We start from the raw sequence: 26,454 nt of genomic DNA, 5'->3' as shown, positions 1-26,454 counted from the left end.
GTTATGCCAATTAACTATACAGCTGTACCAGAGCACACTAGGCATGGACAATATATCACAGAGAATGTGCACTACTAGGAAAAATTCTGGAAACAAGTTACACTTCAAAAAGAAAAACAAAATCATCCAACATATGCTAATACATTTAGAGTATCTTGCCTGGCAAGAAAACAATATGTATTATGCTCTGAATTATGTAAAGTCCTGCAAAACAAGGCAGGAATCTAAGTATGTTGTACAGGAACTGTGAAAGTTAAGAGACTAAAAAATGTGACCGAGATGGACTCTGTATGTCCAGAATAATACCAGCATTCTTCAAGGTATCTCCAGGGCACAGATAAGTCAACAAGACAAAACATAAGGATCACTCACAAAATATTTGTATAGTTCCATATGTATGTGTTTAATATGCAATTATCTTCACTATTTACCTTGTCAAAGCAGATCAAACAACAGTGTTTAAACACTATATTCTGTGAATCTAGTTTGGCATAGCACATGGAAGCATTTCTATGTTTTTCCCACCAGTGCTATATTTTTTCTATATATGGTATACTAGAATTAACTGAAGTCTTTGAGAAACTAGCAAAGGCAGAGAGTCTATCTTCACTGTTAGAAAGACTTGGGACCAAATATAATTAGCAAAAAAAAGCACATTTCAAGCGCATTTTAATGTATGCAATGAGGGTGTAGGTGTATAGGTTTTATTTTAAAGAAACAGTCTTTATTTAAAGTACTTTGCTTTGTGGATCTTATAAACATTACCATATTTTTTCACAAATGTAAAATATATTATAGCTGTTTAGATTTAAAAGGCAATTCCCACTGGGTGATAAATATTTTAAAGAAAATATTACCCTACAAGAAAGGGGCAGCTCCGTGAGAACTAGTTTTTAAACATTCAGTTGTCAGTCCATCTCCTTTCGGCCCAAGCTGACATTTTTCACTCAGCCTTCCTTTAATGGCAATAAGGCCACTCCACAAGCCGTGGTTAACACCTTGGCGATTACATACACTGTAACTGGTTGCTCCTCATGCTTTCTAACACCCCAAGAGTGCAGTTATCAATAATCACAATTGTGCATTAAAATAAAATTTACACATTTCAAAAAATTGTTAATAGACTTCCCTATCTTAAAATGGCTTCCATTAACAGTACTTTGAATTATTTCAGCTGTGGGCTGATTAGGTTTAAACAATTCACCGCTTCAAGAGTGCAGCTCACAAACACCACAACCCATCAAGGGGTAGCGATAGTCGATAGATTCATAGTGCAAATGAAAATCAGAATTGCACTAATTATTTGACATTTCAAAAATATAAATGAACAAGACAAGTTTCTGATACTGTACATGCAATAAGCTATAGTGAGCATATGAAAATGAGGCTGGGACATTCTACACAGTCAGCTGGTGTTCCAGACTTGAATCTGTTCAAAGATAGGACTCAGTAAAGAAAATGTTGCAAAGCTCTGTTGTTATAGCACTTGAACTATGCTCTCACGCTTTGTATTTCTGTTTCCCAGTCTCACTAATCACACAAATATGCTGAAACAAAACAGAAAGCTCATGTTAGAAAACTAACATCTAGGAGTAAAAGACTGAAGTTTTAGACATTTATTCAATAATGCAATTCTACTGAGGGAAAAAAAAAAGTGTATCACACATTTCCATGTTATTAATCACTAATTTCATGAGTTGATTTATACAGAATAATTTTAAAGTCTGTTTTCGGTATCAAAATGTTAATTCCCCCATATCCCACCTGATCCCTGCCAACAGACTTGTGCCACCCAGAGAACAAGTCTCAGGAATGGGCGGGAACTCAAGGGCAGTTCATTCTTTATTCCAAATTGTCCTTCTGTTGTTAATTGTGAAAAAAACTGGTAAGACAAGAAACCCTCCACTACAGCTGTTCCATTCTTTCCCATCTAGTCAATAAGGAGCATGTAAGACTCCTTTCTCCAGAGCTAAGCGGAAGATCCATGTTGGCCTGACTAATGAGAGTTGAAAGGCTGCTCTGCTGCTAACGTTTTCCCCTGGGCACTATATCACTAACAAAGTGATCAGGCTTGTACATGAAAGTACAGTTTAAGTAGGAAAAAATTGAATTATCCTATTTCCTCCTCCCTAGTTTTGAAAGAGTAAAAAGAATTAAGAAAAACATGACTTACATTCAAATCTCGGAAGTATTCATTATAATCAAGGGCATAACCCACAACAAACTTGTCCGGCACTTCAAATCCAACAACTGAAAAGGACCATAATTCATCATTTTGTTAGACTTCATGTACCAGTGTTTATTAAAAAAAAAAAAAGGCACTGTCATATTAGCATATATATATTTTAAAACCCAAGTGTCCTTATTTGTTCTCCTCAAGCATCCTCAGTTTCTAAACTATTTTACAAATCTAATTTACTTTTCACTATCTAGTCCATTAACTTCATTCATTTCACTCATCTTAGAAATTAAAACAGACTAGTTAATTTCATTTTCTGGTTTTCATGCAGTAGCACAATGCTGCAATGTATAGCTTACAAACGTTTGCTCCAAATCAAAATCTATTTGTATTGAAATTCATGAATGCATTTCTACTAATTTAGGTTTTATTTTAAAAGTTTGATACACAAAAGTTACTTACTCTATACTAGTAACCATGGTTCTTCAAGATGTGTTGGCCACATGGATTCTACTTCTGGTGCACATTGCACATGCACCCTGTGCAGACAAGATCAGATTTTTTTGAATAGCAGAGTCTGCTGAGGCCAGGCCTGTACCTCCGCACCCAAGGGCATAAAAGGCAGAGTGGGTCAAACCGTCCGTGAGTTCCTTCGCCAGGACAGAATGCAGGTAATTACAGGATTCAGTTGTAGTGGGGAAGAAGGGTGGGTCATGGAATACATGAGGTCAACACATCTCAAAAAACCACAGTTACTGTACGGTAAGTTACCGTTTTTTCCTCCTCAAGCAACAGTCCACGTGCAGTCCACTTCTTGTGACTCTCAAGCGGTGCCATGGTAGACAGGAAATGGGTGCTTGAATTGCATCTGAATACAGACTACTGGGCAATGCTGCCAAAGTGGGCATCGGATCTTGATGCCTCCACTTTGTAAAACCATAGACTTTTCCTGCACTACTTCTACAAGGATCTCAAGAGTGTCTGCCATTCAGCGCAGAAATTCCTGGAACATCTTATGGTTGTCAGGCTGTGAAGAAGTAATGGGCACTACTGCCTTGTCTGGTAAGGACAAGGAGATAGCTGCGGTTCTTCATTTTCATGTTCCTGCTGCTGACAGTGTGAGCCACCTGTGCCTTTGCACAGCCCTAGGGGATCTTGTAGCGGAGGGAGACCTAGCCATAGGTAGGAGCAGTAGAAGTTGGCTTTCTTGTTGCCTGTGCCCCACAGGGCCCACGGAGAGCCAGAAATGACCCTGGTAAGAGTGAAGGGCAAGGGGCTACAGGGGTGGGCACCATGGAGAATGCTCTTCCCTAGATCCCCTAGGTTTGAGTGTGTAATAATAGGTCCTAGATGCCCTGTCTGACAAATAGGGGTCATACGAACAGGACCATGGTAGGAGGGCAGAGGACGCCTCCCTGCTGTGCTCAGAAGCTGAGGAAGCGAGTACTCCTCTTCTAGATGTGGGGCTGCTTTAACAAGGTTCCCAGGGTGAGCTATGGGCTCCACTCTTGCCAGGATCGAGAATGTGCTCGGTACTGTAACGGCACTAGCAGTCAGCACTGCAGAAGGCACTCGCACCACTGAAGACAGTAGTGGTGATTCAGGCTGAGCAGTCAGTTAGATCACTTGCTACCAAAACTGGCTTCAGTGCTCAGGTCAGTACCGAGAAGAGCTGTACCGCGGTCATCAGCACGGCAGTCGTAGGTGCTGAGGCTGTCAGCACCAGATGCACCGAGGTCAGTGCTGGGAAAAGCACAGAGCTCTGCTTGAGATGGTACTCTTGCTTGGTGACTGGTCTCTGTGATGGATGTCAGAGGGATCCCTTCTGGGCCATAACCTACCCTTTGAGGAAGCAGGCTGAGGTGATCTCTGCCTCTTTCTACTAGGTCCCTCTGAAGGGGACCTAGATCTGTGCTCTCTAGAGGAGCCATGTTCTTCCCTATCCCTCTCAGATGACTTAGCTACTTTGCTGGTCTTGGCTGACGCTTTCTTAGATCAGTGAGATCTAAGATCTGCAAGATGAAGGCTGTTCAGACCCATCAGGGCCTTTTTTCTCCAGATTGTTCTAACCCAAGGCAAGTCTCTTGCCTTTTGTGTTCTTTAAGGGGAAAATGGCAGATAATACACAATACATCAGATATACCCCTCCCTGAGGCACAAAGACACCTCAGGTGTCCATCCTTCAGCGGGATAGCTGCATCGCAAAAGAGGCAAGTTTTGAAGCTGTGCTAGATCCCTGTACTTGGTAAATCCCTAACTCGAAGAAGATTTTTTTGTTGCTTTGTTTGTCTTATAGTCCACAGGTATCAAATACTAGTACTAACTCCACTAAACTGTCACTACCCTGTCTATACTAATATACTCATTATTTATAAAATAAATCAGGTTTTAGGTTGCACAGTATGCAAGAGAAGCAGACCCTATCTAGGGGTCTGGCTTGTGGCTACAGGCACCAGGCAAGAATTGAGGGATGGTTGGACCTACTCTGCCCTTTATGCCCTTGGGCACAGGCGTGATCCCAACAGATACTGCTGGCCAAAAGAATCCAATCTCATGTGCATTGGGCACGTGTGCATCAGAAGTAGAATCTATATGGACAATCACTGGACGAACTACCTGTATTTTGGACATACCTACTAGACAATGTCCCTTTAACATAAAAAGTGTGTCAAAATAAGGTACATTCTGCCAACATGTAGTGTAATGCACTAAATAAATCAGAGTACATTGCCCAAGAATCATCAGAAAAAAGTGAACTGGAGACAAACATTCCAAATGTTCTTATAGTTTGACTATAAAATTTCTATATACTTTGATAATGTGTTTCTTAGTTAATTTTAAAATATTTATTGATGATTGGCAAAAAGGGTTTACTTACAGTCAGGCCGATATCCCACACTTCGAGGAGTTCTTTTTACCAACAAGCTGTCAATTAAAACCAGTAGAAAATTGAAATATGGAAATCAGCAGCTACAAGGTGTTCAAAAAAACTAGATAGAGAATTAATTATTAAAAACCAAGCCAGTCTTGGACTTCACTGACATTGAATGGGTGTAACTGAAGGCAGAATTTCAGCTATTAAATATATCCTGTATTTGCATCTCCTAGCAATCAATCACATTGATCGGATCAAGACTTCTGGTTGAATCACAAACAGTTGACAGTCTAGCTAAAAGGACAAGAGTCAAACATGCGCCTGAGGCAGAGAGTAGAAAAGTCAGCCAGGAGTTATGGTAAAATTCAGTTCTGAAAAGTGATTCTGTAAACTGGCATAATGAGGCTCCATGTTCATTTTGTCTAAGAAACCTCAGGTACAGTGCTCTGTTCACAAGAAAAGAGACAGCTTTTCTAGTTATCACACCTGTGAGCTGAGAGCCAAACTGGGTTCCTTCCTTCTTATGCACCATCACCAGTAAATAGAAGTTCTGCAGGCCAAATTGCGTCCACCTTTGCAACAGTATGTCTTCAACAGGTTTGCACAGGTGCTGCTGATTATCCCTGTAAGTGGAATTTAATAAACATTCCTGTTGATGAGGCACACCGAGGCATGGAATCCAGCTCCCCCTTTCTCAGCTGCGGTGACTCTGCAGAGCGAACAGTGTTGTCACTAAAGTTAGCAGCTGTAACCGAATACAAACACGGAGCAGATTTGCCAAGACGAGACAGTGCCATTTTTACTGTCACTTTTCAGAATAAAACTGCACGTTCCAGGAAGTAGAGAGAAAGGAGAACAGAGTGAGTGTTCTCATACTTTTTGCCCATCACCATATATTGCGGTACTATTTCCATGACTCAAGGTAGTCCATGGACGCTCCTACACCCACATAAAGGGCCATTGTGGTGTCTGGTGTTTGGCTGCGATTGTTTGGGGAAGGCTTGTGGGGAGAAAAGAAGAGAGAAAGTCTGATGGATGAACACTGGAGACAGCTCAAGCTGATTACGTACTCAAAAGTGTCACCTACTTAAGGGAAGAGGCTCTCTGAGAAGAAGCTGGAAGAAGAGGCCCTGCTAAACCCCACTGCCTGGTATCATGCTGCCTTTTGTCCTTTCTCTCAGGGGTACTTGCCCTCTGGTTAACTTTTCACAAGCCTCTCTGTATTCCCCCATCCGCCTTTTCCTCCCTGCAAGACAACCACATCCCTTAAGGGTGGAAGAGGATCTGCCATTGCCTGTCAACAGGCCACTCAATCCCTTTGTAGCTCTGAACCCAGCATTCAGCTGGGTTTCTGAAAACTTGGCAGCTTTCAGACTTTGTTGACATTTGAGGTTTATGGAAGTTTTGGCTGGATGACTTATTTTGGGGGGGCTGTTGCCAGTTTGGGATTTGACCGAGGAATCTCAAATCCAACTTGAGATGTGTTGGAATCTCTGCACAACATCTGCATCACACAGCAATGGAAAACACACAAACAGGCAAGTGTTTACAGGTATAAAATGTAAAACATCTTCACCTTTATGCCATCTCTGGAATTTGCATATTTATGGCTTAGATCTTTTGACAAATTTTCAGTATTAAAAAAAGCTTTTGTCTCTTTTTTCAAAGTTACATAATGTGACCAGAATGTAGTTTACTATTACACTATATGTATATTATGTAAAATGTAATGGCAGGGCCCACAGGGGCCTTTTTAAAAGGGCTTATCAGGCACACTGTTCAAACTCCTCAATGTGTTGTCATGACCTCGAAGATAACAAACCAATAAGAAGTCTGTAACCATCTCATCCTTGACATGTCACTCCAACATTACCAGCAAAAGGGGCTACCTGAGACACGTCTAACAACCGTTTTGGTATTGGTATAGCAACACTGCCTGACTAGATGCCACCTCCACCTCCTATTCATCTATAATTCCTATTAGCCAATATACCTTTATTGTGAAATGCATATAAGATTCGGTTTGACAATGAAAGAGAACAAGCGATCTGAAGTGTAAAAAACATTAGGCTTGACACCTACTTTGTTAGTAACATTCAATTATCATCAGTTTTAGTTGTTTAGTCATAAGTTTTTTTTAAACAAAATAAGTCTCAAAAATATGTTGACTAAAAATTTAAAAATCCTAAAAAGTAAAACCCAGCAGATGATATGGCCATTTTATTCTCGGACATTTGATTGTTATAGCCAAGTTACACACAGTTGCTGCAGGCTAATGGCAATTTTAAAAATTGCTAACCAGGGTTCCAATTTTGCAATCAGATCCATGTGCACAGGTTTGCATCCAACAATATTAAAAAAAAAAAAAAAACCTTAAGATTAATGAGAAAGCTCAGAGCAGAAACATTAGGAGGCTTTTAAAAAAAATCCTACGGTAATCAAGATAAAATGCATGCCCAACACACTCACACACAGACCCAGTCCTTACATCCTTCTTCACTACTAAATCTCTTAAGCAGTAGGAACACAAATGATAGAAAAGTGCTCCTGTCAGTCTAAATAAATGCACCTTTTCACAATGAACAGACCCTATACTAGAGAAAGTGAGACCATGTACAATACCATGAAAGGTGTTTTCACCTTTGTGTCATGGGGGAAAAAAATTCCCTTCAAATATAAAAGCATTCTATAATCCTATTTCACTATTTTTATAGTTCTTAAAAAAGTAATATACAACGCAAGCAGCTATAATCACAACTCACCTGACTACTTTCACCATCTTTGGATTGTACTGCTTCAGCAGAGACAGCAATGTTTTCATTGTTTTACCAGTGTCAATTATATCCTGATGATAAAAAAGCCACATCAGAAAACTATATAAAAGCTGTTAAAGTAGCACTTCCAGATTCTAATCAAAGAGCCCATGTCATACTGAGTTGCGATGACATGAAAATAAATTGTGAAGTGGAAATCAGGCTTTTCCTGCACATAAACAAATATAGGTGTTATTCCCTACTGCACTGTTGTGGCCATCCTTTATGTGTAATAGTTAATTTCTATCAGCAATAACCATCTATTTCTATCATATTAATAACCTTGAAATGAAAGTGTTACCACTGAAGCATCGGAATCACTCTTCATTTCCTAATTTGGGTTGGATTAACACAAAGCCAAAGTTCCTCCTAGAGGAACATTCTTCTATCTGGTCTGCAGTCTGGTGTACATAAAGAAGTAGGTGGCACTGAAAGGCAAAATTGATTGCTGCATCTTATCTTTATATAGCCCCCTAAAACACCCCAACCCACCTTCGGATTATGCCAGGTTATATTTAACTGTTCAGCGCTTCAAATCATGGATATTAACACAAGTTTGAGCAAGGGCCATGGGTGTGCACACTAAACAGATCAATGCATGGAGAAAGGCAACCAGGCCTAACCGCCATGTCAGTAGCTTTTAAAGTCGAGAGAGAAATCAGCTACATCACTGACCTGTCAGTGTTTGACCCTGTGGTTACATGTGGCAGATCTCCGTTTTCTAGAGTCTTTTTTGCCAGTCACAGGAGGCACCATATGAAAAATCATGGTACTATCATACATAAGGAGATAAGTTATAGTTAAGTTATTTTTATTGTTTGATTGATTGACAAGCAGAATGGTGATTTGTAACGGGGCTCATATTTTACAAGAACCTGCCATGTAGAAGATATATGTCACTGAACAGATGAGAAACTAATTTATTTAGCTGCCTGGTACTCAAAAGACATAAATTAATTAATTTGAAATGGGACCCATATAAAATTCAATATACTTGCCCTTCAGAAGTAAAATCCACTTCAAAAGAGACAATGATCACATATGTGACTGAAATGTTTGTGTGGAAAAAAAAGTAGGGAAGTAAAAATTGATGCACCTATACTTTGGCAATGGGTGCACTAAAACAGAGTATATAAATGACAGACTAGACTAGCCTTCTTGGATCAAAGCAGGATCCTGTGTAAAAACCCAGGATTTCCAAAGTAGAAACTTTGGTATGACAAAAGGAAGTTGTCACTCCCTTGTGCCATAAAAGGATCAGTTTCAGGAAATGGCTCTTAAATGACATAATCATCGTTTATTTAAGTGAAAAGAAGTTAATATGATTTTAGGTCTCAAAACACTGTTTGTGTACATAGGAAGCTGTTTACTTGTTTATTGCCACTGCTTCTCTATCCTAAGGTTAAAAAATAAGGCCCTACTTAATTTGCAATACTGCGGAAATTGCGGATCCCATAATATTAAGCTTCCACCGCAATTTTGCCAGCTGGCCAGGGCTGACAGTGGGAGCCCTGGCTGTCAGCCCTGGGCGGCTGACAGTCCAGCTGTTAGCCTTATGCATTAATGACTGTAATATAGTTGCAGCAAAATATCTGGTTATCAAAAAAATTAGCAGGCATAACATAATACTTGAATGTTTACATTGTTCCAGCAAATTTTTCTTAAACAAATAGGTGGTCTTTGGCTTTTCCAAATTCCTGCAATTAATAAAATGTCCTTGATTACTTTTCTGCGATTTTCCATGTCTTGTCCGCAACTCAGCTGCAATTATTTGACAATCATCCCACAGTGCAAGTAGGGCCTTAGTTATAAACCTTGTTCAAGAACATTATCTGCAAATAAATCAATATTTGTTCCTGGCGGCATTCTGCACCAAAAAATTAAAAATTCTGCGCACAATATTTTAAAATTCTGCAAATTTTATTTGTCAAAATAACACTACATAATCACACCAGTTTCAATTATTTTGGTAATTTATTTAAAAATACCTGTCAGCAAATATGTCTGTAACAATACAGAAACATACAAAAATTCCCTCAGGAGGAGAGTGTTAAAAAAACCCTTACAATAACCCAGTTCCTGTTTCTCTGGCCCCCCCCTCCCCCGAGCCCAGCTGGGGGGCCAGACACCCAAGACCCCTCCTCCCCAGAGCCCGGCTGCAGCTCCCTCCTCCTCAGAGCCCAACCACGGGTTCCCCCTAGCCCAGATACCCACACCCCCTCCCCCCCAGAGCCCATCTGCGGGGCCTCCCCAGGCCCAGATACCCACCCCCTTCCATCCCAGAGCCCAGCCGAGACATCCGCCCCCCCAGAGCCCAGGGATCCAGAGGGAGAAACAGCCTGATATTCAGTCCCAGGTTTGCATGGAGTTTCCTGTGCCCTGCCCTGTCCTTCCCTCAGGGCATGCTGGGAACTGCAGCGGTGTCAGGAACCCTTTAGCTCCCTGCCCCTCCCCCTGGCAGTATCTTCTATGTGCGAGCTGGGCTCTGTTGGGTCCAGCAGCACCTAGAGGCGGCCAACAGCACCGCAACCCATTTCTGTGGGGGAAAGGAAATTCTGCACGCACAACATTCATTTCTGCAAAATTCTGCATTGCGCAGTGGCACAGAATTTCCCCAGGAGTAAATATTGACTGGATAGAACAAGCCTTTGTCCATCAATAAAAGGAGGTATCAATATAAGAACTGATTTATCTTAACAACTAGGAAGTCAGATTAAATTATATTCTGCATATTAATGTCCAGTGGTGCATGATGAGCCACAGTGGTAGGTGAGACTCTTTATGCAACAAAAATGTATTTATTTTTTATTTTTAGTATACAAATGATGCGTGGAAACATCAGGCACTGTTGAGTGTTTTATATATTTTCAGATATTCCTAATAAGAATCTTTTTCCTATAACTATTGCAGTTTAAATTCTTGTCTGTGCATTAACAAAGTGACAGAGATCCTTAATTTCTCTTTGTTCAAGTTCCTTTAGTATATAAACCAGTATGATTAAATAGGATCCCAGCAAATTGAAAGTAACAATTGCAAAACTTTGACATGGACATTCTCTCCCTGCAGCTAAGTAAGATGAGATGGGGCCAACCTGGGAATTCAGATCCGGACTTCACATACTCCTAACTTTGAGGGTATGTGGGTCAGCTCATTATGAAAATTAGGGGCCATTTGCAAAATTCAGGCCTAGATTCAGGTTTCACAGGTCGCTGAAATATAGAGGTGTTCAGATTCAGGACCATCTCCTGTTAAAATGTTATCACAAATCACACATTACAGAAACCAAAGTGAAACATAATACTTACTTCTACAATCAAGACGTTCTAGTGGGGGGGAAAAATAAAAAAAAATCCATGAATATTTAGTTGGCGATTATGTTGATTCCATTACCAGTTTTCTGTTAAATTACTTATATTATCAATGCAGTGAAATATGCTTATGTCACCATTTACAGAATTTCACATTCTCAATAGCTGAAAACTGTAGAAAAAAAATCTTTAATATTATTACACCCAATTCAAAGATATTATGCAACGCTGCAAATTCTATTTAGTTAACATTTCTGAAGTGCTGGCAAGAAGATTCTCATTGATAACTGTCTATTGGCACATGCAGAATACTAACTGGTCTGTAGACTTCTTAGACTTTGAAAAACAACATTATAAGTATGCAAAGTTAGATCAAAATACAAGAGCCTACACATTTGTGCATGCTTTTAATGAAATATTCATAATTAAAATGGCATCACACTTTTCAAGGGTTTATGATTCTGGCATTAATTTCTTCTCTATTTTGAAACTTTGCATGCATTTTCATTTAAAACACACACATGCCTTGACGACCGATTTGGTTATATGTCTAGTTGTAGGGGAAGACACGTGTTTTGACACTCAGAATATTTTAACCTTGTTGGCATTCCACTAATTTGCCAGTTCTTTTTTAAATATAAAATTTTGTAGATGATTAATCCATACACCTTTTGGGTACTAAAAAACACTTTAAAAGACTGCTATTGCAAACATGGAATCACTGTTATAAATGCAAAGTTATGGAACTGTTGTGACAACAATAATGCTAATGCCTCATGATTTCAAAACTAGATATTGCATATTGTCATGGTAACAGCTTCACAATAGGTAATGCACAGTATCCTGCTATGGAGTATACCATGAAGAGGATACTACTTTTAATCCAGCTCCAGTATCAGATGGAGTCTGTGTTGATGTAAAATTAATTAATTAAATTATTTAATTAATACGGAGATATACCTATCTCACAGAACTGGAAGGGACCTTGAAAGGTCATTGAGTCCAGTCCCCTGCCTTCACAGCAGGAATAAGTACCCTCCCTGACAGATTTTGCCCCAGATCCCTAAATGGCCCCCTCAAGGATTGAACTCACAACCCTGGGTTTAGCAGGCCAATGCTCAAACCTGGAAAGCTGCTAGGCAATAATCTCTGTCAAAGCCAGAAAACACAGAACTAACTGCCCTTGCAACAAGTCATAATACAAAGCAATTATGCAGTGGTAGCCTTTGGAATGCCATTACCTTAAGTTAGACCATTAGAATAGTACTATATGAACATAGATAAATCTTAAAAATAAAGCTATCTTGCAAAATGTAGTTAGAAAAATGATGCAGAGCAGCTTAAATATGTGTTATTTACTTCTTTTGTTTCACACTAAAAGACATACCTTTCCAGTCAAGGTTGAGAGGTCATCCCCACCAATTACTTTTATCTCTCCAGTTGACTCGTCGTTCTAATTAAAAAAGGGAAAAAAACAAAGGATTAGTGTGATTAGAAGTAATTAAAATAGCTAAACATCTAATTGACTATCCAAAGTTGCAAGAGACGGTATTATCCAGTGAATATTATCACACAGAACTATAGCACTTTCAGAGAGAGCATCTATGAGCATCTCTCCACTAACTAGAGAATTACAAGTCACTCTGACATTTAAATTAATGATTCTGATCAACCAGTGTTTTAGAATATATAAAGTAATAGCAATGGACCCATGGCTTTGCCACTAAAGGTTATGGCTTTATGGTAAGTATAAGTGAGGGTGGGTGAATGTGTGTGTTGTGCTAGGAGAGTTGTGTGGATGGTGAATGAAAGGTGTGTGCTATGGTGACAAGCCGTGTGTGTTTGGGGTTATCGTGTATGGTGGTTGTGTTAGTTTGTGTCTTGTGGAGTTGTACTGGGAGAGTGATGTGAATGGCAAACACAACTCAACATGAAAACCGGCAGGTGCTCAAGAATGAACTTTGAATTTCATTTTGGGCATCCAACTGACTTTGATCACCTTCAGTTTTCCAGCAGCCAACATTAAGTATGTGTTATTCCCATTACCGTGCAGACTACAACCCATCATTGGAGGGAGAGGATGGATAAGGGAACTGAAATAGTAAACATGGACTTCCCTTTTTACTTTAGTTTTTCTGTTTTTCAATAGCCTAAAGAGTTCTTACTTACAATTCATCCATCAAAAGAGTATTTGAAAGGTGTAAACCCAAAGGAGGGAAAGTAATTATTTAGTGGATGCACAATGGGTTATATAACTAGAAGTATTGGGATGAAGTTAAGAATGAAGATTATTTGAAAAACTTTCTGACACTAAGATCTATTAGGCTCTGGAATATTCTCCACAAAGAAATGTTGAAAGTTCAATAGCTGGGGATATGTAAAATGTGACTGGATGATCTAATAGAATCATCCATCTCTAATTTTTAGGATACAGTCTCAAGCCAAGTAAGAACAGAAATAGTCTCACTTTTCAAATATTTTCTTAGCATTACTTCATATCTTTTAAATAAAAGCAGTAGTTATGCCATTTTGAAAAGCTACATATTTACTGAATAAGAAATTTAGAAATACCAGTCACTGTCTCAGAAACTCCATAACTGACCAGAGACAGAGTTGACCAACGAGAACAGCCATTTTATTGAAACAGTCCAAAAAGGATGCCCAAGCTGATGTGGCTTAAGACAGAGGATATTCAGCTTAGTATCTGAATGTTTGAGAAAGTGGATAAATTAAACCACAAAAACATGTTTAAGTTTGTGAGAGCACTTGAAAGACTTCTATATTCAAAATGCTGAGGTGCATTTCCTGTGTTCACCCTATGTTAGCTTCCTCTTGTCAAGTTTTCTTTGACACATTTTTAGTATCTTTTATACTTACAATTGTTCGTCTTATATTATAATTATCTTTTCATCTATTCCTATACTAAGGATTTTATACTCCTTCCAAAAAGAAAGATGAAAATTTGTCACTTTAGAAAAGGGAGGGCGGCAGGAGTGCCGCCAGCTTTTCTACCGCCCTAGGCGGCGGAAGGTCCTGCCCCGAAATGCCGCCCCCCCACAGAGGCGGCGGAAGGTCCCGCCGCGGAAATACCACCACGGTCGCCGCCCCCCAAATCGCAGTGCCCTAGGCGACCGCCTAGGTCGCCTAATGGGTTGCGCCGGCCCTGGAGGGCGGGGGGGGGGGGGGAAGATATTATCAGTATTTGTTCCTTTAAAAAAAAATAAAAGCATGTACATGTGTGGCAGTTATTACAAGATTTTTAAATGTCCAAAAGCAAGCTATCTTGGCCACTGATAAATTACACCAATGCTTTGGCAACTAACATAGATTTTGGATTTCACCTTTAAAAAAGAATCTTAGGTGCACCGACAGAAATTCTTGCATTTCAAGATACAAATAGCTCTATTCTTTGTGGTTTCTCCCTTAGTCCCCCACTCTTCCCTTTTTAAATGTTAGGCCCCAAGGACACTGCTGAGCATCAACAGCTGATTGGAAACTTTCCCTCAGACTGGTATTCTCAGCATCAAGATCAGGGTCTTGATGCAGAAAATACTATGTTGGGATACACAGCAGCACACATCCCATCAAGCAGGAACATCATGCATCACAGATTACGAGGTACTTCTGGCTTATACCTGCTGAAACATGACAACCAGCAGAGCAAACCAGTGTTTTAACAGTTTCTCAAAAGCTTTTTCTTTCAATACAAATATTCCTACATTTTAGAATGCTAAGTACAAATGTGAACCAGCATGTAAACCAGTATTCTTCACTATGCATGGACTGACTTTCTAAACAACCTAAGGATAAAAAAGCTAAAGCATTTGAAACACTGGCAGTATTGGTACCTAGTTTCAGACTATAAACCAATTTCCAGTCTTCTGCAGTGTTAAGAACTTTGTTATTTAATAATTAAACAAAGAGTTTTCATTTCACATAAGGACACTACTTGTGACATTAGTAGCAGCAAGAGCTCAGTGATGGACAGTGAATCAGTTTCAATATTGATTTAACATTCAGAAGAGATTTACTCTTTAAGACTGTCCGCAGACTCCACTCCTGCCATTGCCAAATGATAGCAGTATTTTACATGATGGAGGTCACTAGCTAATGGCTCAGAAATAACTTTAAATAACTTAATTTTAAACAATTTAAAGTACATGTGCTGTAAAATACTTATCATGAAGTGTTTTTCAGAACAATGCACTAAGCAGACTGCATTCAGTTTTAAAGCCATTTTAATCTCCAAGATGAAACCCTGACAGTTTTCCTGAAACACTGACTGGTGGTAACGGTAACACCCATCCCGCCTTTCCTCCCTCCCCATGAAACAGCTAGTGTTTTTGGCTCTTCTTCATGACTATGCAACTTTTTTTTAATTTCTAAATTTAGATAAAGAAGGTTTTCTGGGAAGTGACTTTTGCTAGCGCACCACAAAATAAACAGTCTGTTAGAAAGGAAGAGTTCTTATTTTGTTCATAAATGCTGTCTTTCCATCCCAGGATGGCATGCCAGCTCATTCTGGAAGCATTCATTTGTAAAAACTGTGAAAGCAGAAGTTGCAAGTGATTACATTATAGATTCATAGATTGTGCTTTCTGTTCCAACATTCAGTAGCTGTATATTTCTATACACTGAAACAGTCAGTGAGACATATAAGAAAGTTATCTCAGAATTCCAGAATAGTTATACAAGGTTCAGCTGTCTCGCCTAGCTAATCATGGCATTTCTGATTCCTTTTTTCCAGATTGTAAAATCTGGATAATGAGGAAGGCTGTGTGATCTAATAATTGTATCCAAGGCCTCGGTGTCAAGAGACCGGGGTTCAACTCGCAACTCTGCACTAGTTTGTTATGTGACCATGGGCAAGTTAGCCATAGGCCTCAGTTTCCCCACCATCAAAATATGGATAGCATTTATTCATTTTTGTATTTGAAATCACTGGAAAAAAGCACTCTAAGTCCTGAGTAGTGGCAGTATTAATAACAGAAAATCTAGTCAAGCAGTTCCATGGATGTCTATGTTAGGACAATCTTCTCCAGTCCAAAGTGTTTTAATCTAAAGACCCTAGCCCTGGATACTAATCACCACCTTACAGTGCCTGCAGAAGTAAAATGCTAGTAAATTCTGTATTAGTCCTGTGCATCAGTGACCAGACTTCTGCACTGATACAGAGCAGGACATTGTTTTTTGTATGGTTGCCTGATAACCCGCACCCCATCCCACAAAGAACCAACACCCCAAGAAAGCATTCTGTTTAGAAAGCTTCCCATCCAGGATATTCTCTGTACTTCTCTTCCCTTATCCTTTATTACTAAGAACATCTGCATAAAAATAGAATCTTCATTTATTTAAAATTCCTCTTGATGCTTTTCCCCTCTTAATGTCAAAGGACTGATATAGCAGAGGACTAAAATTCTGGAGCGGAATAAGCAGAAGGAGCAGAGACACTAAATTGATGTAAATATGCCTAATAAACTAGGAAAGTGAAATACAGAAAACACATTACGTAAAACCAACCATCTTTCAACAGATTATTTTTGCAGAAGTTTTCCAAGTGGTGTTACTGACTCTCAGTTTTTCATCTGCAATCTTGTTTTTTAAACAAACCACAGAAATTAACTGAAAATGTCCCTTGGACTAAGTGTAAAATATATAGGGTTTGTTGGGTTTTTTTGCTCGGAAGAGCTGAGAATCATTATTTCTTCTTCTTTTATATGTCCTTCTGTAACTCCATTAATTCAAGGAAATTAATTATCATAGGCCGAGTGTGTGTGTCCACTCCTGTTGGTGGCGGTGAGAGAGCTAAAATCGTTCAATGGGCACTGGGAGAAAAGCATATAAAAGCAGCTTGTACACTACTTCATTCATTGAGGGGCAGGGTGATAAGGAGGCACATCCCCCACTTTCCCCAACCATGCCTCTCCTTTGCTTCACTGGCTGTAGCAGTCCACCACGCCTCATGTTCAGTGAGGGCAAATGTCCTGGCTAATGTTCTGGCAGCCCCCTGCATGTGTGCACAAGGTGGAGGAGGGGAGCAGTGTGCTCTCTCACCCAACTGTACAACCGCATGGGGAAAATCCAGAATCAAGCACTTAGAGCTGGCTTTTTTAAAAATGAGATTTTAACGGACAATATCACATCAGTGTACAAGTTCATAAAGTCCTTCCACAGCCAGAATTCCTAATGTTACAGTTTAATCTCTGGTTTCATGCTCTAATCATATGAATGACAAAGTTATGTTTTCAATTTAATAAGCTACATGGATTTTTTTCTTCTTGTTTACTGGAATGGGCTCTCATCCATGATAAACAGTTTGGACTACTAATTGGAATGCAAAGTTCGTTGGACACAGAGCTAACAGAAAAACCCCTTGAAATAATTTATTTTTAAAATGATTTTCGGAGTCTCATCATTTTATTATTTTATTTCCACACTAACTGCAGTCCTGTGGAGTCAATCCAAAAAGCACTTTTTAAATTTATTTTGAAGAAACAAAACCAGCCTTTTGCTAAGTCAGAAAACATCTAGCATTTGTGGATGTAGACTCCTTCCTTAGACCTATGTAGTTTAGTCTTATGCTTTCTAAGGTTTAAACATAACCTTGTGCAGTGCTTCAGTCTCCATTTTCTTATAAACTTAAATGCTTAAATGTCAGTAGAAAAACAGTCTTAAAAAAAACAAAAAAACCAATAATTACCTACAGCTGGTCTCTACAAGGTAGAATGCCCTTCACCAGCAATTGATTGCAAATTAAGCCTTATAAGCCTAACGTTTTTCCAAAGCTAAAAATGCTACTAGGTTTAGTCCTATTGGTTGAGTCGGGTAAATAAAAGATGGGCAGGTAATGTTGTGGCTCTCAGTATATTCAGTGCAAATCAATGGATATCAGATGTAAATATTTTTGTAGTTTTCTAAGGTTCCCTATCCAGTCAGCAGGGTCCTAGCCATATAAAACTTTCCGTAAACGATGCCATAACTTGAGGGAAGATTATGTTATAACCACAGCTCTGGATATTGGATAGCAGTGGGGTGGGGGGGAAGGAAGTTGGATTGCTGGGAGTTACATAAGGAGTCACTTAGCTCTGGAAGGAGATTTTCGCGAGCTGGCGTGTTGGAGACAAGGGGGTTGTACATAATGGAACATATTTTGTAGCAAGATGTGTGAACAAGTAGCCACATGACCTTAGTTTTTAACTCTCCTCCACCTTCCTTCCTATTTCCCCACTGTCATCATGTTGCAATATGCTTAAAGAGACTGAATCCGTAGCTTTAAACACACACACAATACCTAGCACGTTTAGGCAATAATAATAATAATACATAATAATAATAATAATAATAGATTTAAAACCACCTTCATTTAATAACTTCAAGTTAATCAATTTTCTACTAAGACATGTTGTGTCAACAGATATACTTACACAATAACTCTTCAACCTGATGAAGTCCACAGTCATAGGGATAGATTTGTCACTGTTTCTATTCAGTGCTTTGATATAATCCAGTAAGTCAGCAAAAAACTTATAGCCACCCTTCAGTACACAGAGGGCTACAATATGATGTTCCCCCATGCTCTTCATAATGTCTCGTGCCAATCTTTCTGTCCTGTAAAAAGAAAAAAATTACTTACTAACTCCTCTGTTTTGTTTTTTAACTACAGCAGCAGCACTTGGTATTGGCGCCAACCGTGGGGAATACACACACACCAAATTCATAGATTCTAGGACTGGAAGGGACCTCGAGAGGTCATCGAGTCCAGTCCCCTGTCCTCATGGAAAACATCTTCCTTGCTCAACGTAATACTAGCATACTGCTTCACAGCCAATTTTACTGTTTACTGGTCAGCAAGTCTTTTCTCACTTTTCAAGGTTAATGTAATAACACTGCCAAACTTCCTCAATTTCATAGGTTACCATAGCCAAAGCTAATCTTAATCAATTACTGGATGGCTGCCAGAGATATGAAGCATACACTGGGTTTTTTTGTTTTGTTTTGTTTTTTTAAGTAAGATAGGTTTGGTTTCTCAGACACAGAGCAGTATAAACTTATTTCCTAATACACCTAGCAGATACAGCAAGTCCTAGACAAATCAGGAAAGATCAAGACATTACTCAGATTTTAAACTAGTTCTTTATAGCCAGGTTAAAACACTAGAGAGAAAGACTTTACATTAACTCCAAAAGCAAGGACAATACAAAGAAACCAGATCACACAAATGATACCTTCTTTGAAAAATTACTGCTAAAAGTAATGTAATCTTCATTCCTAATTTGTCTTCTAATTTGTTTTGGAAAGTGCTCTGTATATTTACAGCACACCATCCAGCAACACACTTCCTCTAAGGTGCCACAAGTACTCCTGTTCTTTTTAGGAAAAGACTATAAATTCAGCACTTCATTTAATAAAATATTACTCAAACAACATTTATTTTATCCGTCTTTTATTTCATATTGGAAGCCCATCAGTAGTTAATATTAATGCTGGGGACAGATATAAAAAAAATCCAGTCAAGTCATTGAGAATTCAAAACCACAATGCATACTGTAGATGCATCACTATCTTCACTTCAGTCTTTTAAATCAGAAAGATCTTTTCAGAACTACAAAACTACTTATTTAAAGATGGGAAAGGGAAATAGATAACAATGCACTACTCATTGAAACAAAATGCTTCATGATTATACTACACCCTTCTCTGATCGGATGCGAGATTCAAACTTCATGAGCTCACCATGGATTTCAGGAAGTACAGAAATGAAGAACTAGTATTTTGCATTTCACAGCAGGGAGGAGAATGGAGGATGTTAAGTTTGCCTACAATACTAACTTGAAAAAAGATCTGAGACAACAAATGTCTTCAATAACTTACGTTCATGCCGTTAGATTAATCTTCTGATGAAATTCAGGAGGCTACAACACTTTCAATTTTCAGTCTAAACTAATGTGATAAACATAATGTGCCTTTTACTTAATTCTTTAGACTGCAAAAGGCCCTAGAACTATTCTGAAAGAGGTCATGTACTACTATATGTTGTATAGGATCTCTGGATAGCTATGCTGTAGTTTTGAAACAGACAACAGCAAATGTGCCGTAAGAAAGTAATTTAAATATTTCTTAGTGTTTGCATGTCTCTCTAGAAAGGAACATGTGGGTCCCAATTAAAGGTCTTACATGTGGTCCTGCACTTACAGCATCTCCACCACCAGAAATCAAGAGAGCTACAATTCTCTTAACAACATGATGACTGTTATGAATAGAAACATTTTAAAAACTATAATTTTCACTTAATCAATTGCTGTAGTGTATTATCTGAAGTCAAACTAACCTGTCCATAATAAGCCCATGAGGAATATAAACTTTTTCCAAATCATCTACATAATGTTTAGGTATGCAGAACAAGTCCAGGTCATAACCTTTTTCATCATCACCAATCTAAAAAAGAAATATAGAAGATGAGATTGGGTACAATGCATAAATCCTTGCAGAGAAAAACATGATCTAGAACCATTCAGGCACTACACTGATCTGGATCATTTTATCCTTCCCTCACCAAAAAAACATCAATCATATTGAACACAATGCAATGTATAGGTTAGTAGTTATCATCTATGGTGCGTAAGAGTCTCCTCAAATATTGCATGAGTAGTTACTTAATAAAACATCAAACATGGGGAGACATTTATTTAAAATTCTAGCAAAGTTCCTCTGAATCAGAGAACAGGAAATGAAACTATACCCCAATTTGGGTCTCAATTCCCTGCAAACCCAGAATCATACCTTTTTGAAAAAAAATTCTTCATTTCTAACAAGTTCAGTATTTCAACTATATAAGCAACAGATCAAGTACTCTTTATAACATGGGCAGCTTCCAAATCCGTACACTACCAAGTCACACCAAATCCAGGACTCAACTTCTAATATACACAAAACAGCTTTACAAATATGACTAGTTATGCTTACAAAGAGAAAAAGTTTGACAAGTTTCTAAGATTCTGCAGGTGCTCAGCGTCTCTCAGGATCAGACCCGAAAAGCCCCAATTTAACAAACTGTTTTGCACAGGCAAACTGTTGTATGGTATTGATTAGGATTTGGGATTAGTATATGTATATCATTAGACCAGACATTACATTTAGATTCAGGATATATCCTTATGACAGCATCAAGATCTGGGCTTTCACGAGTCTCACCCCAAATGCATCTTGACGTTAATAAGGTACAGTTTATTATCGCCTCATTTTTGTTTTCACAGTTTAACACCATTATATGTAAAGCATAGGTAGGAGCCTACTGAGAAAACTGAATCCTATTGCTGGTAATTCACCAGTGTATGCATTTGCAGGGTCCATCTTCACTACTGTTATTCCTATGGAATACCCAATATCTTTTCAATGCCAGATCAAGCTGCAAGTTTTTGCTGTGCTAACATTTAAGGATCATTTCACACAGGAATTTGTATTAGTACAGCTTATAAAAGACTAGAATTTGTATGACTAACCTGTACACCAGACTCAACATTTAGTTACTGGATTACAGATCTCTGGAAACATTAGTGAGCCCGTCAAGTAGTGAGATAGCTCTCTTTGAAAAGCTACGGACTTTTCCTAGGTTTCAACCCTTAAATTATATTTAACAACTTATTTGACAACCCCCCTTTTTTTTTGTATTCAAAGAAAAAATGGGTCGTTCCTACAAATTTAGCATATGGATTCTTACTGAGATAGCAAATTATGTACAGTTGTGGGGGAGGGGTGGTCACAACCCCTACGGTTAAGCAGAATTTTAAAGCATGGAACAAAATACAAGCTGCGAAGTACTGTAGTCATCCATGGACACCAGTGGTTGTCTTTTTTTAAGAATCTGTAATATCCTGAACAGAAATACATTCCAAATGGACAAGATACTCCTAGAGCCCCTTCAAAATAAAATTATTCATTTCTAACTATATTATATAATTATAAGTAGCACACCACCCTCCAGCATATTATACCAATATATGTTAGTTTCCATATTACAAACAGAGACGGACACCCGAAATTATTTCACTGTATAATTTGGGAAGGACTCTCGTGGGGTTTTTTTTAAAGCTCTCTAGCAAAGCACTTCTCTGTAATTGAAAACAGGGCATTCCTCATGTCAGTGCAGGTTACCTCCATCTCCGGGGTCCCTTTCCCCCCACCGGCCCCAGAGCCCCCCCAGTTTCCGGGACCCTTTTCCCCCCACTGGCCCCAGAGATCCCCCAATTTCCAGGGTCCCCCCTGACACTCTCCATCTCCGGGGTCCCTTCCCCCCACCAGCCCCAGAGCCCCCCCCTATCTCCGGAACCCCTTTCCCCCCACCGGCCCCAGAGCCCCCCCTATCTCCGGGGTCCCCCCCCGACACACTCCATTTCCGGGACCCCTTTCCCCCCACCGGCCCCAGAGCCCCCCCAATCTCCGGGGCCCCTTCCCCCCCACCGGCCCCGGAGCCCCCCCAATTTCCGGGACCCTTTTTCCCCCACCGGCCCCAGAGCCCCCCCTATCTCCGGGGTCCCCCCCCGACACTCTCCATCTCCAGGGTCCCTTCCCCCCACCAGCCCCAGAGCCCCCCCAATCTCCGGGGCCCCTTCCCCCCCACCGGCCCCGGAGCCCCCCCCAATCTCCGGGGCCCCTTCCCCCCCACCGGCCCCAGAGCCCCCCCAATCTCCGGGGCCCCTTTCCCGCCCCAGCTCCCGGGCCCCTCCCACGGCTCCGGGGAGGCACTGGGCAGGCGCCCGGCCCAGCACAGCGGAGCTGCCGCCCTCACCACGATGTAGGGGCTGGAGGTCGCCATTGAGCTCGGCTCTGCTGCGCCAGCTGCGTGGGGCGCGGGCCGCGTCGCTCCAGGGAGGGGCCCGGCGCCGCTTCCCGCCTCCTTCCTCCGCCGGCCGGTGGGGGCCGCGCGCCGCCCCCCCGGGTAACGCCCCCCCCCACAGGGGTCACCCCACCCCGGGTAACGCCCCCCCCCCACAAACAGGGGTCACCCAACCCGATGCCGGGTAACTGCCCCACACACACACACGGGGTCACCCCACACCGAGTTATGCCCCCCCAGGGATCACCCCACCCCAGGTAACGCCCGCCCATGGGTCACCCCACCCCCACCCCGGGTAACGCCCCCCCCACAGGGGTCACCCAACCCCATGCCGGGTAACGGCCCCCCACACACAGGGGTCACCCCACCCCGGGTAACGCCGCCCCCACACACACAGGGGTCACCCAACCCGATGCCGGGTAACGGCCCCCCACACACAGGGGTCACCCCACCCCGGGTAACGCCGCCCCCACACACACAGGGGTCACCCAACCCGATGCCGGGTAACTGCCCCACACACACACACGGGGTCACCCCACACCGAGTTATGCCCCCCCAGGGATCACCCCACCCCAGGTAACGCCCGCCCATGGGTCACCCCACCCCCACCCCGGGTAACGCCCCCCCCCACAGGGGTCACCCAACCCCATGCCGGGTAACGGCCCCCCACACACAGGGGTCACCCCACCCCGGATAACGCCCCCCACACACACACAGGGGTCACCCAACCCCATGCCGGGTAACGGCCCCCCACACACAGGGGTCACCCCACCCCGGGTAACGCCGCCCCCACACACACAGGGGTCACCCAACCCGATGCCGGGTAACTGCCCCACACACACACATGGGGTCACCCCACACCGAGTTATGCCCCCCCAGGGATCACCCCACCCCAGGTAACGCCCGCCCATGGGTCACCCCACCCCCACCCCGGGTAATGCCCCCCCCCCCAGGGGTCACCCCACCCCGGGTAACGCTCCCCCCCCCCACGGGTCACCCCACCTCCACCCCGGCTAACGCCCCCCCCCCCCCACAGGGGTCACCCAACCCCACGCCGGGTAACGGCCCCCCACACACAGGGGTCACCCCACGCCGGGTAACGGCCCCCCCCACACACAGGGGTCACCCCACCCCCACCCTGGGTATTGTGTATTGTTCCCCCCACACACACACACAGGGGTCACCCCACCCCGGGTATTGGGGAATGTCCCCCCCCCCACACACACACACAGGGGTCACCCCACCCCAGGGAATGGCCCTACACACACACACACACATGGGTCACCCCACTCCTCTCTGGATGATGCCCCCCACACACACACAGGGGTCACCCCACCCCCATGCTGGGCAACGGTCCCCCACACGGAGGGGTCACCCTACTCCCACCCTGGGTAATGGCCCCCACACGGAGGGGTCACCCCACACCGGGTAATGTCTCCCCACACACACACACACAGGGGTCACGCCATCCCATGCCAGGTAACAGCCCCCCACACAGAGGGATCACCCTACTCCCACCCCTGGTAATGGCCCCCCACACAGAGGGCTAGCCCCACCGAGTAATGGCCACTCATGGAGGGCACCCCCACACCCACCAGATAATGGCCCCCCACATGAAGGGTGCACCCCTACCCCCACACTGAGTAATGGCCCCCCCCATGGAGGGGTCACCCCACCCCCACACTGGGTAATGGCTCCACACACACATGGAGCAGCATCCCACCCCCAAGCTGGGTAATGCCCCCCTCATGCAATACCCCCCCGGAGGGGCACCCCCTCACCAGGTAATCCCCCCCAGAGGGGTTACACACCCCACTGACGCTATGGGAGGTACCTCACATGCACATTCCACATGTGAGGGGGGAGAGTTCCACCAGTGTAAGCAATGCTGGGACCCCTAACATAACTAGCTGCTGACACTGTTTTAGTCACTGGTGACTAGCCCAGCTTGGAGCAGCGTTATATGCCACTAAAATGGTGATGGCAGCCAGCAGCCCAGCTGCACTAGAAGACCTCCCACTGTTGCTAACACCCTAATGTAGACACAATCATATATTTCTCACATACACACAGAGCCAGAATTCATGTAAAGGCAGAAGCATTACTGTCTCAGGCTTGGTCTACAGTTAAAGCCTATATTGGCATAATGATGTCAGTAAGGGCTGTGGGGAAAACATCTTTCCTTGTTTACATTAAAGGTTTGCATCTGTGCAGCTACACTTGCTACTGGCCACCAGTGGCTGAAGTGGGTCCTAATTCCTGGTGTAGACAAGGCATTGGTTCACATCTTTAAGGTTATTTTCATAACCAGGAGAGCAAGACAGATAGGGCTTTTTTATTTTATAATAAAAATGTACAATCTGGAACACAATTTTGTGGCAAGGGACAAATTCTGTGGCTGCAGAACATAAGTAGGGCCCTACCAAATTCACGGCCATGAAAAACGCATCATGGACCGTGAAATCTGATCTTCCCCTGTAAAATCTGGTCTTCTGTGTGCTGTTACCTTATACTATACAGATTTCACGGGGGAGACCAGCATTTCTCAAATTGAGGGTCCTGACCCAATAGTGAGTTGCAGGGGGGTCGCAAGGTTATTTTAGGGGGTTACTGTATTGCCACCCTCACTCCTGGGCTGCCTTCAGAGCTGGGCGGCCAGAGAGCAGCAGCTGTTGGCCAGGTGGTCAGCTCTGAAGGCAGCGCCCCACCAGCAGCAGCACAGATGTAACCCTGACAATACCATACCATGCCACCCTTGCTTCTGCGCTGCTGCCTTCAGAGCTGGGTGGCCGGAGAGTGGCGGCTGCTGACCGAGGACCCAGCTCTGCAGGCAGCAACACAGAAGTAAGGGTGGCAATACCATGCCATGCCACCCTTACTTCTGCACTGCTGCTGGCAGCAGCGCTGCCTTCAGAGATGGGCTCCCAGCCAGCAGCCGCTACTCTCCAGCTGCCGAGCTCTGAAGACAGCGCTGCTGCCAGCAAGCAGTGCGAAAGTAAGGGTAGCAGTACCACAACCCTCCCGACAATAACCTTGCGACCCCCGCCCAGCTCCTTTTTGGGTCAGGATCCCTACAATTACAACAGTGAAATTTCAGATTTAAATAGCTGAAATAATGAAATTTACTATTTTAAAAATCCTATGACTGTGAAATTGACCAAAATGGACCGTGAATTTGGTAGGGCCCTAAACATAAGGGACTGTGCCAACATGTAACAATAAATATATGTATTAGATACTGTAAGCCTTATAGATGTTTTAGCTAATCCTTGGGTATATGTGTCTCAGATCATTACCTGAGTGACCAAGGTAAGACAATGCTATGGTGGAATGACAAAACTATGGTGGGTTATCCCAGTGAAAAGAGCATGGGGACTTTTGTATACCCTCAGTACCTCCCCAGTGTTACAGGAAAAGTCCATGACAGGGCTGGTGGGAAGGATCCC

The 26,454-nt window shown here is 42.3% G+C and overlaps 1 protein-coding gene across 1 annotated transcript; it reads right to left on the bottom strand.

The window, feature by feature from the left end:
- Positions 1-378: 378 nt before the first annotated feature.
- Positions 379-23,034, bottom strand: HPRT1 (hypoxanthine phosphoribosyltransferase 1). The gene is made up of 9 exons (XM_065411239.1): positions 22,961-23,034; positions 20,504-20,610; positions 18,600-18,783; positions 12,563-12,628; positions 11,173-11,190; positions 7,817-7,899; positions 5,058-5,104; positions 2,174-2,250; positions 379-1,547 (listed from the first exon to the last, which is right to left on the bottom strand). The coding sequence occupies exons 1-9, from the start codon at positions 22,985-22,987 to the stop codon at positions 1,500-1,502; spliced, it is 657 nt and encodes a 218-aa protein (XP_065267311.1). The 5' UTR covers positions 22,988-23,034; the 3' UTR covers positions 379-1,499.
- Between the last annotated feature and the right edge of the window lie 3,420 nt (positions 23,035-26,454).

The sequence above is a fragment of the Emys orbicularis genome, chromosome 9 (assembly GCF_028017835.1).
Source record: "Emys orbicularis isolate rEmyOrb1 chromosome 9, rEmyOrb1.hap1, whole genome shotgun sequence".
Lineage (NCBI taxonomy): Eukaryota > Metazoa > Chordata > Testudines > Emydidae > Emys > Emys orbicularis.
The sequence above is the reverse complement of the archived record's forward strand: the minus strand, read 5'-3'. Positions and strand labels throughout refer to the sequence as shown.